The sequence below is a fragment of the Lissotriton vulgaris genome, chromosome 4_1, assembly GCF_964263255.1.
Source record: "Lissotriton vulgaris chromosome 4_1, aLisVul1.2, whole genome shotgun sequence".
NCBI lineage: Eukaryota > Metazoa > Chordata > Amphibia > Caudata > Salamandridae > Lissotriton > Lissotriton vulgaris.
Genome location: NC_141691.1, coordinates 257527222 through 257542805, shown reverse-complemented (window position 1 = coordinate 257542805; position 15584 = coordinate 257527222). Strand labels below are relative to the sequence as shown.

Here is a 15584-nt window from a genome sequence, read left to right as displayed (position 1 = left end):
CCGAACTTAATGGAAAATATCAGGACAGTTCAGATGAGGAAGACCCGGAACAGGAGGAAGAATATCAACCACATCCTCCACTAATGGTTTGTCTTCCAGCCTCTTTGGTCTCGGACTTGCAGTACCTCATTACGGACTACAAACAGAGGTTTCCAACATCTCCTAAGCCTCAACCCCCGGCGGTGTCTCCATCACCAAGACCACAGCCTCCACCTTTAAATTTACAGCCGGAACCTGTCATTTTACTGCATCCTCCATCTACTGATGATGAGGAGGAAGATCAGCATGAGGAGAGGGAACTTCAGGACACCCAGTCTAACCATGATGAATGGGACGACTATGTCATTCCCTGTCCTGCTTCTCCAGTGCCTGCACAGGCTGACTCACCACCTGAAGACATCGGGGGGTTCCATAATGTCGTTGAGAGAGGAGCTCAACGTTTTCAAATTCCCATGACTTCTCACCAGTAGGACTGCTTCTTGTATGATTTTAAGGACCCTTTCAAGAAATCAGTAAGATCGATACCCATAATAGAATACTTGTGGGGTCAAGGGGTGAAAATTATGCAAAATCCTTCCTCAGTGCCTCCAGTGTCGCTTGGATAAGAAATGTAAATGTAAATGTACAGGAATTTATATAGCGCAAATCACAGAGCGGTTTCTAAGCGCTTGCTTAGGAAACCCGTCCTGGTATTCCCGTGTGAGATAACCCTGGCAGGGTATCCGCAAGGTGAAAGCCAGGCATCCCGCCGCGAGGGGCCGTTGTGGAGATTAAGCAAGCAGTCGCAGAGTGTGAACCTGTGAATCGAGTAGGCACCGGAACGAGAATTGTCGAGCCCATGGACATTTTAGGACTCAAGACCTAATACAGGGCGCCTGATACTGCTCCAGCTTGTTTAATAGGACATCCAAACCCGGACTCGGTTATAACACAGGCGGCTCAGAAAAAGTCCAAGAATACTTCTGCCCCGTTAACAGCTCCGCCAGATAAAGAAGGCCGAAGGTTGGATAACATCGGAAGGCGGTTTTCCTCAATGACTGAGTTGACAGTAAAAGCGTCCAATGCCTTAGCTCTTTTGGGACGATACAATAGACAGTTATGGGCAGACATAGCTCCATAACTGGCGACCTTGCCTGAAGACTCAAAAGAAGAGGCAAAGAAAATATTACTTGAAGGTGAACGCTCAGCGTCTGAAATAATAGACTGCGGTATGAATATCTCTTCGACAGGATTTCGTCAGCTGGCTGGCGCAGCTGTATTAAGACTACAAGGTTGGTTAAAGGCAACTTCTTTTTGTCCAGAAATACAGACAAAGATGACCAGTTTCTCTTTGGACCACAAATTGATGAGGCTCTCCAAAGTATAAAGAAAGATACGGACACAGCCAGAGCGTTGGTAACTCTCCAATTCAAAAGTCTGTCCTTTCGTGGATCAAGGGGGAGAGGGCAGTCCTCCTTTAGAGGGGATTACCAATATCGGTTGTCATACTCTTCTGGTCAGCAACATCGACCACAATATCAACAGCGCCAGCAGCAGCAGCAATCGTCTTATGGAAAAGCATCCTTTCGTGGTAAAGGTCAACAAAAAGGCAACACTCGTCGGCAATGAGCCTGCACTTCTGCCAGCCTCCAGTTCATCTCCACCCTCAAGAATTGGAGGAAGAATTTCCCATTTTCTGACAAATTGGAAGCAAATTACAACGGACCGTTGGTTTCTACAATTAGTTCAATTCGGCCATTCACTAGAATTTATTCACATCTCTCAACAAATGCCTCCACGACCTATGCTTCACAAAAATCTATGTATACTTCTCCGGGAGATTTCTTTTATGCTCCAGAAGGGGGTGATAGAAAGAGTTCATCTGTCTCAATGGGGGAAAGAATTTTACTCCCGCTTCTTCCTGATACAGAAAAAGGAAAAGAAATGGAGACCAATTTTAGATCTCAGGGCCCTCAACAAATTCCTAAAAAAGCAGTTTTTTCGTATGGTGACAATCCAGGCGGTTTTACAATTTCTAGATGTGGAAGGTTACATGGTGTCTCTGGATCTTCAGGATGCTTACTTTCATATCCCTATTCACAGGAATCACAAGAAGTTCTTAAGGTTTGTAGTAGCGGGCAGATACTTTCAATTTTGTTTCCTGCCTTTCGGGCTCAAGTCTGCACCTCGCATCTTTACGAAGTGCCTCTCTCAAGTGGCTGCATATCTCAGACAGCATCACCATCACGTTTTTCCATATCTGGACGATTGGCTGATGAAGGCACCATCCTTAGAAGACACGTCCAGGTCTTCCAACGCTTGTCTACAACTTTTCAATCACACTCAATCGGGACAAATCAGTCCTTCTACCTTCTCATTGTATAAATTTCCTAGGCACTACCCTCGACAGAAAACTAAAGAAAGCTTTCCCATTACAGGAAAAAAAAGGACAAGCTCTTGGTACTGGCCATTCTCGTAGCCTCCAAGAGAACCTTGACGGTTCGCCTCTTCAAATTCCTTCTCGGAATGATGTCATCATGTATCTTGCTGGTTCCACACTGCCGCCTTCGAATGTGCCCTCTCCAGAAGGCGCTCTCAGCACAATGGGTCCAATGCACAGGTTCATTTGACGATCTCATAAGAATGACCCCTCAGATGGTCAAGGCTCTGCAATGGTGGATTTCTCCTCAGAACCTTTCTGCAGGCTTGCCCTTCTTGCTTCCAGCTTCACCGCATAGCATCACAACAGATGCCTCACTGGAAGGCTGGGGAGCTTTCCTTCAAGAACTGCAGATAAGCGGAAAGTGGTCCCCCTTCGAAAAAGGGTTTCATATAAATCTCCTCGAACTACGGGCGGTCTTCCTCGCCCTTCAAGCTTTTCTCCCAAGAATCAAAAATTCTCTGGTGCTTGTACGAACACACAATACCACGACAATACACTATCTCAACAAGCAAAGAGGAACTCGCTCTCTAACACTCTTTCGCGAGTCGCAAAAAATCGAACTGGTTGGTCCTGCACAATATCTCCCTTCGGGCGGAGTATGTCCCAGGCACGGACAACGTTATAGCCGATTCACTAAGAAGACAACAAACAACGTCTCACGAGTGGGAATTGGATCAGGGGATCCTCAACCAGATATTCTCACAATGGGGCACTCCTCTAATCGATCTGTTCACTACAAAGCACAACGCCAAATGCCAACACTTCGCAAGCTGGCATCCCCAGAAGGGATCTCTAGGGAATGCATTTTCGATCGCATGGTGCAATGTCTTTGCATACACTTTTCCACCATTTCTGAAGATTCCCAGAGTGGAAATAGAAAGCGGAACCTTGCACGCTCATTCTCATAGCCCCAACTTGCCACGCCAACATTGGTTCACAGAGCTTCACCTTCTTTCTCTGGAACCGCCAATACGGTTGAGGCAGTTTCCTTCTCTCAAAACACAAAATTTACAGAGGGTCAAAGGGGTAATAGTTTAACGACCTGTCACCTCATGCCCCTGCACTTAAGGTAAACCACACAAAAAGAGAAGACCAGGTCAAAAATGGTGTGTTGACCGGTGCGAGAGGATCACACGGATACGTGTGTGGGGAAGTGTGTTGCGTCACAAAGGGCTAAAAAAGTCCCATCAGACCGCCCTCGTGGCGGCATATCATCATGTGGGGAAAGGGGCAACAGCTCCGTGTACCGCCCGTGTCATCAAGAGGCGGTGCGGAATTGGAAAACGGTGCATGTATGCAAAGAACAAATGAAGGAGTATTACCCGATGAGAGGGATGAAGGCTTTCCAAACGTGGAATCAGTGTTCCTTGTTAATAAACCCCTCACTCACCACCTAGTGGTGACTTGCTTCATCATCGGGGTCCACCCAAGTGGCCTAGCGTCACTTGGGTGTGCTTCGACATCTGAGTTGCAGTGGAGCAGGTTGTGAAGTGTGGATGTAAACAAAAAAAGTGGGAGTGTTAAAAATTGTCCTGGTTTATAACTTTGTATAAGAGTTTTAATAAAAAGCAACTGGACAATATTAAAATGGAGGTGAGATACTGGAAGGGGAGTTACGACCTACGTATCTCAATTATGTGTTGGTCAACATGTTTCTACCAATTGGGGTGATCCCCGGTATTCATCAGGACCAATGAAAGGAAGTGGGAGGTGTGGGTCCCCTAAAACACGCACCCTGTCCTAAATCCTTTGTCATCCAGAGGAAAAGGTATTCCAATGGGAAGACACTCCTAAAAATGTAGGGTGTCAGTAAAAACCTGTGGAGAGAAAAAGAAAGGAAAAGGAAGTGATTACTATCCTGTAACGTAGTGCAGATTTTTATAGTGCATTATATTGTGCAATCTTACTTACATTCCACGGTGGTGTTTGGAAAGAGTGCCTTCTGGAGATGAGGATGTGCCTTCTAAGGTAGTAGAAGCGTGCTCTTAACGTGGGAGTGAACGCTTCAATGGAGGATATTAGAAGGCTATAAAAATAATGATTGCTGATGTTCTAAGTGCGTGCTAAAATAGCATGCAAGGGGGCTATATTAAGTCGAATGGGCTTTTGTGCTCATTTCTTGAGGAGAGAAGAGTTGTGAACTATGCCAAATGACTACTGATTTTGGCAGGTGAGCTTGAAGATGTCCTATTGGGACTTGTGGTGCTAAGAAAAAGAGACAAACCAGACTCACAAAACATATAACATGAAGGCCGTCACAAGACGTGACATGTCAGAGAGCAGGCTTACTAGAGGAGTTCTCCTGTTAGGCTTCAACGAGCAGGGGGTAGGTGCTTCACGTAGTACAACATATTCTAAGTAAAAAGGTGCATATGCTCATGGATAGGTATACGGAAGCAGACCTAGGTTGTGGCTCGTGGTGAGAAGACAGTTGAAAAACTGTCAGTGGTAGTTCCTGTGTGGGAGGAAAGGATACTTGCAGTTGGCTGTCGTGGAGAGAGGCTGTTCACCTACGTCTACCTTCCACCGCTCGGCTATGGGAAATGGATGAGCGTGGTTGTTATTTAACTACTAGCTAGCTTCCGGGTGTGGTCATGTGACCGCTACGGAGGCCCGTGAGGAAATGTGTTGTCAGGTGCAAGAGTTTCTTGCTCCCATGGACCGTTTTTTCAGGCCTCTGGCTCCCGCCGGCACACCTTCGGGCTCCGTGTCCAGATCCTGTTGGCCTGGCGGCTGCTCCAGTGGCTCCAGCCCCTGCCACAGGATCCTGCGCCGCTGGCTCCGGCCCCTGCGCCACGAGGTGCAGCGTTGCCAGCTCCGGCGCCGCCCTCGGCTCCACACTGGGTGCCGTTTATCCCACCCTTTCCCCGGTTCCAGGACCATTTTATTCCAGTCTGGGATCTGCCGTTCTCGGCGCTGTTTCCGATGCCTTTTGTTCCTTCTCTGCCTCCGGTCCTGCCTCTGCAACTGGCCCCTCGAGGACCCTCTTGCCCAGCAGTGACTCCGAGCAGGATTGGGTGGATGATCTGGATGACGCCGGCGATCTCTATGCTTCTCTTCAATGGCGCCCTTACTGACGTCCTCTTGGGCACTTGGTTGCGACCAGCCACGGGGGCAACTGTGGATAAAAACATTACCAGACGCCGGTGTCGGGCGGCCCTGCCTTTCTGACCATCCATCCCACGCCTGAGAGTCTGGTCATCCAGGCCTCGATGTCGCAGAGTGCTTTTCCCATGGCTACGCTGGATAAGGACTCCAAGAAAGTGGATCAGTTTGATAAGCGGGTCTCTTCGGCCAGCTTGGGGCTGCGGTCGGTTAACACTGCCTGCTTGTTGGGCCGCTACCCTCATGGAGTGTGGGATACCCTTGCTCAAGTGTTGCCTCAGTGTTATGAGGAAGTCCAGGCTGTCCTTTCTCAAGCGATTGCCGAAGTTCGCCATTCGGTGTGGTTTGGACACCGCAGGCTCGTTGGGCAGAGCAATGTCTACAGCGGTGGTTACGTTCGACTGGGTTCTCGCCCGATGTCCAGGGCTCGCTCAAGGAGATGCCCTTTGGCGGCACCCGCTTGTTTGGCGATAAGGCCGACAGTGCCTTGTAGCGTTTTATGGACTTGCGAGCCACGGCCAAGTCCTTGGGTCTTTCTGCTAAGAACCCGGCCAGTCCTGGTTTTCGCTCCTTTCGTGGCCAGGGCAGAGGTACCCAGGTACGTTCCTCCAACAAGCCTGTGCAGACCCAGGGCGGCCACGGCTTCCGCTGGGGCGGGTTGGGGAAGCTGAGCGCGGGTCAGTCCGCCTCTACCTCCGCTGCTCCTTCCTCCAAACCTTCCTAGTCCATGCTTTCTGGAGCACTCCACGCCGGTGGGGGCAGGTTCCGCCACCCCCTCCCCCACTGGTGCGATGTCACGTCGGACGAATGGGTGCTGCAGATAAACTGCAAGGGTTATTCTTTCCCCTATCAGTCCTCCCCTCCGGACATGCCACCTCGTGCCACCACATGTCGGGGGACCATCTTTCGCTTCTTCGGCAGGAAGTCACGGCCCTCTTGACCAAGGGGGGCATTGAGTGTGTTCCCAGGCAGGATGTAGTGAGTGGTTGTTATTCCCACAACTTTCTGGTCAAAGAAAAGAACAAGGGGAACCTGTGCCCCATCTTGGACCTCCGGGACGTCAATTGCTTCCTCCGGAAGGAGAAGTTCAAAATGCTGACTCTGGCTCAGGTCTTGTCTGCCCTAGACCCTGGATACTGGATGGTAGCGTTGGACTTGCAGGACGCTTATTTTCAGATCCCTATCCTGCCGGCACACCAGCGTTACCTGGTGGGTCAGGAACATTTTCAGTTTGCAGTGTTCCCCTTCAGCCTTACTAGTGCCCCTCTGGTGTTCACGAAAGTGATGGCAGTGGTCGCAGCTCATCTGCGCAGGTCTGGGGTGCCAGTCTTCCCCTACCTCGATGACTGGTTGTTGAAGGCGTGCTCGTGCCAAACAGTAGTCAGCCACCTTCAGGCTACGGACGACCTCCTGCATCTGCTGGGGTTTTCCATCAATGTGCCGAAGTCGCACCTGAGTCCCTCTCAGAAGCTCTCCTTTATCGGAGCGGTTCTGGATTCGACGCTGTTTCGGGTTTATCCTCCCGAGCAGCAAGTCCTGGATATTCAGGCTATGATAGATTCCTTACCGTCCATCCTATCCTCCCCATTATGCCAACTGATTACTAGGGTTAAGGTCATCCCTTTTCAGGGCCCTAGTTTTATGCACCAATGGTCACTATCTTTCATGATTCTGTGTTCCTGATGCGGAAAGTCATGTACAGAACTGACAGCGCGCATGGGTGGTGCCTAAGTAGTCTCCGTGACGTAATCTCGGCGCTTACGATGCCAGTGACGGACACGGACCAGCAGGACGCCAACTACTGACGTGCAGGGGTACTGCTAAGCAAAACTTTCCGGATCCAGTCTGACGCCTGGGGATATTCTAAGCTAAGGAATCTATCACTAACTAATGTCTCCTACAGATATATTGCTACACAAGTAGTAACTTGTGCGTCTGGGGCCTTCAGTGGTGGCAGATGAATAGGTAAAGCCACATGCCAATCTCCCTACTCTCAACCATGCCTTACAGTAGAGAGATGGAGAAAAGGGGATCACTGCTCTACATCATTATTCTGTGCTTCGTGTAATATGTCTTTATTGGTTATTCAGTAAATCGAGAAAAAATTACAATACGAACAAAGGGTGCAATATAATTGGAATAGACAATGAAAATAAAAAGGTACAGTAACAAACATGTGAGATCTGCACTTTATGGGATAAGTTTTGGTCCAGTTGTATACTACCATACTCCTAAAAATAAGTCATGGGTCATTATAGTTTGTAAACCTAAATATCTGAAAGAAACACGTTAGTGTTAGATTCCTTAACTTAGAATATCCCCAGGCGTCAGACTGGATCTGGAAAGTTTTCGTCAGGTAAGGAATCTATCACTAACGTGTCTCTTTCAGATGCACAAGTTACTACTTGTGTAAAGATATATCTGTAAGAGACATTAGTTAGTGATGGATTCCTTACCGACACACCCATCCTCCCCGTTCTGCGAACCGATATCTAGGGTTAATGTCATCCCCTTTCAGGGCCCTAGTTTCATGGCACCAGTGTTGGTTCTATCATGGTTCTGCGTATCTGGCGCGGAAAAGCTGTGTATAAGAACTGACGTCAGCGCGAGAGGGCGGCGTCTAAGTACTCAGACAACATCATTCCGGCGCGGACGACGCCCGCGGACGACGCCTACCGACTCACAGGGGTATTGCTACGCAAACGTTTCCGGATCCAGTCTGACGCCTGGGGATATTCTAAGGTAAGGAATCTATCACTAACTAATGTCTCTAACAGATATATCGTTACACAAGTAGTAACTTGTGCTTCATTAGCTAATCTGATTGATTCCTCTAACTTTACTGAGTCCCGGTCTAATTTTGCTGCTCATTTACTCTGATATATCCCTATATCATCTGTGCATGACTCCAGCAGGGTTTTATAATATATTCCAATTGAGGTTTTCCTAAACATACAATCAATAATAGGGATTCTCTTTAGATGTGATTCTAATTTATTAATATAGCTATGAATTTGCAGGTACTTGAAGTAATCAATACCAGATAAATTAATTTTTTCTTGAAGGTCAGGAAAGGAAAGAAGAGACCCCTCCCTGATTATATCACTTAACCAGTGGATACCCTTCAAACGCCATCGGTACATCACATGATCATAACAAATTGATGGTAGAATGCCTGATGTATTAAAAGGTGTATATAGCGTTACTTTTGGAATTCCTAAATGTTGTTTAATTAATCTCCATGCCACATATGCTGATTTTAATATCTTAAATCAATTTTTTTTTAAATAACTTGGCTCAATTATTTTAATCAGGCAACTCCTACATTCCACTCCCAAAGCAAATTTGAATATAGAAGGGGAATGACTCGGAGATAATTTTGCCTTTTCGCCAATCACTAGTGGGGAAATATATTGTAGTACGGAGGCCAAATAGTAGTACAAAAACTATGGTATGCCCCAGCCTCCTCTTTCTTTAGGCAATATCATTTTTTTATGCGCACGTCTATGTCGCTTGTAACTCCATAAAACCTTGCATACAATCTATCTAACTGTTTAAAGCAACTGGAAGGAAATTCAAGTGGTATAGCACGATACATGTACAAAAACTTGGGCAGAACCACCAATTTTAGTACATTTGCATGCCTGTTAGTGACAAGGGGAGATGATCTATTCCTTCCAGCATTGAATTTGTCTTTTCTCGAACCGCGTTAAAATTTTAATCCGGAACATTTGACAATGGAATTCCGATTTTAATCCCTAAATATGTGGCCTCTGTCACCGTTGTTATTTGTGAAGGAGGAGGATGGTCTTGTGCTAAGTATAATGTTTGTGTTTTTGAAATGTTCAATTTATAGCCTGAAAAAGATCCAAACTTAGTTGTTAAATCTTCAATTGTTGGGAATGTCCTATGGATATCTGTTGTTACTACTACAATCTCATCAGCACATGCCAATGCTCTATAATTCATCCGGGAAACTTGAACTGGTTCTATATTTTTAGCGCTATTCAATTTGTTTAAAAATACGTCGATATAAAGGGCAAATAATAACGGGGAGCAGGGGCACCCTTGCCGTGTTCCCCGAAGTATCGGAAAGGAGGTGGACTCCTGCCCTGCTAGTTTAATGGAACCTGTAGGAGAGGCATATAGTGCTTTCAACACCAGAATCATCTTTGGACCAAAACCCTTCTGACTCAAAAGATCCCAGAGGTACAGCCATGCTACCCTGTTGAATGCCTTTTCGTCATCCAACAGGCTTATTCCCATGGGTGTCTTGTTCGCCTGGGCCCAGTCCATAGGAGCAATAAGCCGACGAATATGATCTATAGTGTCCCTATTAGGAATAAATCCATGCTGAAAATTTGACACAATAGATGGTATTATGCCAGATATCCTAGAAGCTAGGATCTTCGAATAGATCTTACTATCAGCATTAATTAAAGATATTGATCTATAAGAGTCGGTAAAGTAGGAGGCTTATCTTTCTTCAGAAAGGCCATAATTATTGAATGTCTCCATGAATCTGGTGCTCTACCTTTGTGTGCTTCTAAAAATGTAAGCAGTAGATCTTGTTTCAAAATATGTCAGAACATCCTATAGAACTCTAATGGGATACCATCAGGTCCCGTGGCCTTTCCTAGTGAAAGGGAAAGAATTGCAGCTTCCATTTCCTTCCAAGTTATATCTTTCTCGAGAAATAAATTCAGCTCTGTAGTTAATTTAGTCATGGTTCTATTATCGTTATAGTCCAGGAAGCTTTCTGACAAATAATTGGTAATTTCCTCCTTATATAATTTAGTGTAATACTGTCTGAATACCTCCAGTATTTCATCTAGTTTTTCAAAACTTTGTCCTGTCTGGTCCTGAATACATTTGATTAAATTGGTAGCCTCCTTTTGACGAATTTCTTTAGCTAAAATCCGACCTGTGTTTTCTTCCACCTCATAAACCTTTGTCTGATAGACAGCTATCTGTTCTGCTAGTTTTTTTTTGCAAAATTCTCATATACCCTAGATTTGTGAATGGCTAAATCTGACATTATATCTTCTGTGTCTTGAGAAAGCTTCATAGCTGTTATGAGCTGAAGTTCACATTCCTGTAGCTTCTTAAATTGTGCTGCTATATGATAACGGGATTGTCTTTGGTTATTAATAGAATATGACAGCATTTCCGCCCCCGTGTCCTCACCTTAAACACATCCCACACCATTTGTGGTGAAGTGGGACCGCGATTAAATTCTAAAAAATCATTAAACCATTTTCCCATATGCTCTATATATCGCGTGTCTGCCAATAGTTTCTGTTCAAACGTCTGTGAATTGCGTACTGGAATACCTATACCATCTACCACCAATTCTAACATAATCGGGTTGTGATCCGATATTACTTTAGGATAGATGTAATAGTTAAGGTCCGTAACAAATCTAGGTATTATAAAAAAATAATCCAATCGTACAAATTTCTGATGGGGAGCTGAAAAAAAAGTGTATCCAGGGGCACCCATACTTTTAATATGACCAACATCTACCAGGCAGAATCACCTAATACTCTCAAAGCTTTATAAACTTTGACTTTCCTGCCTGAATATCCTACATCACTGGTTATGTCATATTGTCCCCCCAGGTGTATATTAAAGTCTCCACATAATATAAGCGAGGCAGGCCATCCGGCAAGCTCGATACTAAGAAAATGTAATATTTCTGTATCGTCCAAGTTTGAACCATAAATAGCACAAATAGTCCAAGACTTATCCCCTAGCCAAAATTTTGTGATCACCCATCTTCCATAGGGATCCGTTTTTAACCGTTTGCAACTAGCACTCCCCCTCTTCTTCAGTATTGCAATTCCTCTAGTTGTAGAGCCTTGTCTGGTACAACCCACCACCTCCATACCCAAATCCATAAGCAAATGTCTATTACTCCACGGTAAATGGGTTTCTTGTAGACACAGTATTTCACATTTCAAGGCCTGTATAATTTGTGCCGCCATTCCTCTTTATTTTCTGTTATTCAATCCACAGATGTTCCATGAACAAATCCTTAGCTTAGCCATTATCAAAGGTCATATAATTTGACAAAAGTGATCCATAACATATTAAATTTCCTCTAAAAATCACCCTGCTAGTCTTCAAGACGCATATATATATTTAATCATCATCTTAATACTTCTGCTTGTTAAAACAAATTCTGCTCTGCTCTTGCCTGCCCCCCCCCCCACACTCAACCCACAACCCACCCTCACCCACCCAGATTCCCACCCAAAAAAGGCAAAGGGACAAAATAGTCCCTCCGTGTGATGGAAAGAGAAGCATGGTGTGTCTCCCCGTTCCATCCAGTTCCCTGACAGCAAAAAAAAAAAAAAAAAAAAAAGTGAAACAGAAAGTAGAAGCAAATTGCCATAATCAGAAAAAAACATAACATCCCTGGTTCCTACATTCCTATTCTATTCTTTACATACCCAGTTCCCCTATGTTATATCATAAATAAGTAACAGCAAATTAACGGGGAAAAAAAGGGACAAATAGAAGGCCTCCCTGAACAATGAGAGCCTATTTCATCAGAGATAGGCAATACTGTATAGGGAATTAGTGTGTATAATTATATTTATAACTGTATTAAGCTATCTATCAATTACATAGAAGCCAGGTGTTCCTTGGCCCTACTCTCAGAAGTAAGAAATTGGGTTTTCTCCTTATAGATGCCCTTAAGCTTAGCAGGATTAAGCAAAAATGCCTATTACCCTGACCACTCCCCCTGATCGGGAATCCAAAAGGTTTGATCAGTTTGGGAAGAAACTGTTCTCCTCATTGAGTTTGGGGTTGCGGTCTATCAACACTGCTTGCCTTTTGGGCGGTTATACCCACTCTTTGTGGGACACGGCTGCGGACATCCTGCCCCAGTGCCCGGAGGAGGTCGTGGCCTGGCTCGCCCAATCCCTTGCGGAGGGTCGGGATGCGGCACGTTATTCCATCAGGTGTGATCTGGATACCACGGACTCGCTGGGAAGGGCGATTTCCACAACGGTGGCGGTTCGCCTCCAAGCCTGACTGAGGTCCGCCAATTTCTCGGGCGATGTCCAGGCCACGCTCATGGACATGCCCTTCGATGGCCGTCGCCTCTTTGGCGCCAAAGCAGACACTGCGCTTGAGCGTTTCAAGGACTCCAAGGGTACGGCCAAGTCCTTGGGCCTGTCTGGCCAGCGCCAGCAAACTTCTGCTTTTAGCCCCTTTCGTGGCCAAGGAAGGCCCCCCCCCCACTTCCTGCCAGCCACAGGCTGCAGAACCAGCCTCAACGTGGCAGCGGACATGGTAACTGCCGTGGCGGTGCCGGGGGACAACGGCAAGGCCTATCCACATCCACTCCCGCAGCATCTGCCTCAAAGCCTTCCTAGTCCGAGTTTTAAGGCCCATTCGACGCCAGTGGTGGGCAGGGTCCGCCTTCACCACCTCCACTGGCTCTCCATCATGTCGGATAGGTGGGTGCTGCAAATCGTCCGAAAGGGGCTACTCCCTCCCCTTCGAGGCGACCCCTCCAGCCATGCCACTGCAGTACCACAGCATGTCGGGGGATCACTTGCAACTTCTACAGGAGGAAGTTATTGCCGTCTTGGCCAAGGGGGCCATCAAGCGCGTTCTTGGGCCAGAAGTAGGACGTGGTTTCTACTCCCACTACTTTCTGGTACCCAATAAGGGCAAAGGAGGCCTACGCCCTATCGTGGACTTTCGGAGCGTCAACGGCACCCTCCGGAAGGAGAAGTTCAAGATACTGACTTTAGCTCAGGTCCTATCTGCCCTAGACCCTGGAGACTGGATGGTAGCGTTGGACTTGCGAGACGTATATTGCCACATCCCCGTCCTGCCGGCCCACGGTAGGCCACAAGCACTTTCAGTTTACCGTGCTCCCCTTCGGCCTGACCAGAGCCCCTCAGGTGTTCACGAAAGTGATGGCGGTGGTCGCAGCTCATTTGCGCAGATCAGGGGTTCCAGTTGTCTCACACCTCCAGACTACGGCCGACCTCCTGCACTTGCTGCTTTTCTCTATCAACGTCCCAAAGTCGCACCTCTGCCCCTCTGAGGAGCTCCTTTTCATTTGAGCGGTTCTGGACTCAGCGCAGTTTCGGGTTTATCCTTCCGAACAGCGGGTTCGGGATATTCAGGCTCTGATTCCGATCTTTCATCCTTTATCCCGAGTTTCGGTCAGGTTGACGCTGCGGCTCCTGGGGCTGATGGCCTCCTGCATCCTTCTGGTGCATCACGCCAGGTGGCGGATGCGGGCTCTGCAGTGGGACCTGAAGTTTCAGTGGGCACAGCATCAGGGCAACGGGTCCGACCATGTCCTGATCTCGGAGGGCACTGCGAGTCAGTTGCAGTGGTGGCTCACGAACCGCGATTGGGTCAGCGGCAGATCCCTCTCCCTACCCCAACCAGAGCACGTGGTGGTGACGGATGCGTCCCTCCTGGGATGGGGGAGCTACATGGGAGAGGCGGAGATCAGAGCTTTATGTAAGGTAAGTAAGCTGTTTTTCTTTCAAAGGCCATCATTCTTACTCTGACAAGTAAGCTTTTAAGCATGTCTAGGCCAAAATATTGTCATCTGCACTTCTGAGCCCTTTTAAGTATGGGGCATTATGCGTCCTGCTAAGATCAAATTCTTAGCTGGTGAGGCTAAGGACAGAGGATGACTAAATAATGCACAGTCAGTATGGAAAACTAATACTTTATGGTATGGAATGGAATATTATACAAGTTTCATAATGATCATCACTGGCATCACAGTACAATTTTTGTCTCTCAAACACTACTGTCCATTGAGATGTCCTTAACTGCCTGAAAGAAAGTTTTGGATAATGAAATTTACAAATTACCATGTTTGTAGGTATCTCTGTATGTTGATCATATGCATATCTATCCATAAGAATTTTTTTGAACTATTAATAGTAAGGTTTTTACCCATGCGGAGTAAGTTATATAATTCCATTCTCACCTCTCTTAGGAACCAATTCTGAAGCCTCAAATGCTTCTGAAACGGAGTCTGACCATAGAGATGAGCTAAGTGATTGGTCACTTGCTCCAACAGAAGAAGCAGACCATTTTCTTCGGCGTGGTGATGGAAGAAGAAGAGGTGGTGGAGCACGTGGGCAAGTAGGGAGAGGTCGTGGAGGATTTAAAGGTTAGTGTTGATTCTTATTTGCATGAAATTGATTTTTGACCATAAACAAGGTTTGGGATTTTTGATCAGGAACAAGATATTAAAAAAACATGATTTTACGATTCTCTTACGTGCCACATACCATCATTCTGCTACACATCCAATTCATCTGTATGTTTCCTTTTTATACTCTTAAATTGGCGTATTCGTTGGTTACAAATTTTGCAGTTACTCATTCCCCACCTCTGAGTAGCACCTCCATTCAGTAAGTCTACATTTCGGCGGCTGGTTGTTAACACGAAGATGCCTCTATTGTGTCAATATTTGTAACCTTTTCAGCCTGTCAGATGAAAGTGTGTCAGCAAACAGGATGTTGTTCTGTTTATTATATGGCCCTTCACACTGTGAGGTGTCACTCCCGTGGACTAGACACCTTTGCTAAAAATAGGTTATCCACTTTATGAAATATAATTCTGTGCCTATGATTCCCTTTGCCCCCTCACAGGTCCCAGCTCGCAGCTCCAGTATTCCTGAATGCTTCCTGAACTCTACTGCTTTTAGTCGGACTGTTGCAGTGGAAGTCTGTATGAAGCTGGCTCTTTATATGATATACCAAAAAGAGGTATATGTGCAAAGATTCCAGGGGTTCCCTTATGAGTGAATAGGGGCTTGCTCTAGCAATCCCAACCAAGGTGCTCTTCTAGGGAGTGTGGTCTAGCAGCCATAGGATTTTCAAAGAGGAGTGTTCGACATCTGCAAATACACACACTAGTCAATAAATGATGCACACAACTCAATAAGGACATCCACACCAATTTATAAAAAATAACACATTGTTAATCTCCTATTAATAAATCCACACTGAAGCCGGTGTTGGCTTTATTGATACATGAACACGGAGGGCACATTAGA

The 15584-nt window shown here is 46.3% G+C and overlaps 1 protein-coding gene across 1 annotated transcript in view; it reads left to right on the top strand.

Moving 5' to 3' along the window:
• The window catches only part of FMR1 (fragile X messenger ribonucleoprotein 1), a 306382-nt gene that overhangs the window by 201614 nt on the left and 89184 nt on the right, over positions 1-15584 (top strand). The window contains exon 5 of the mRNA XM_086967219.1: positions 14517-14693. Coding sequence (XP_086823345.1) covers positions 14517-14693 — 177 coding nt within the window. The remainder of the gene's footprint in view (positions 1-14516; positions 14694-15584) is intronic.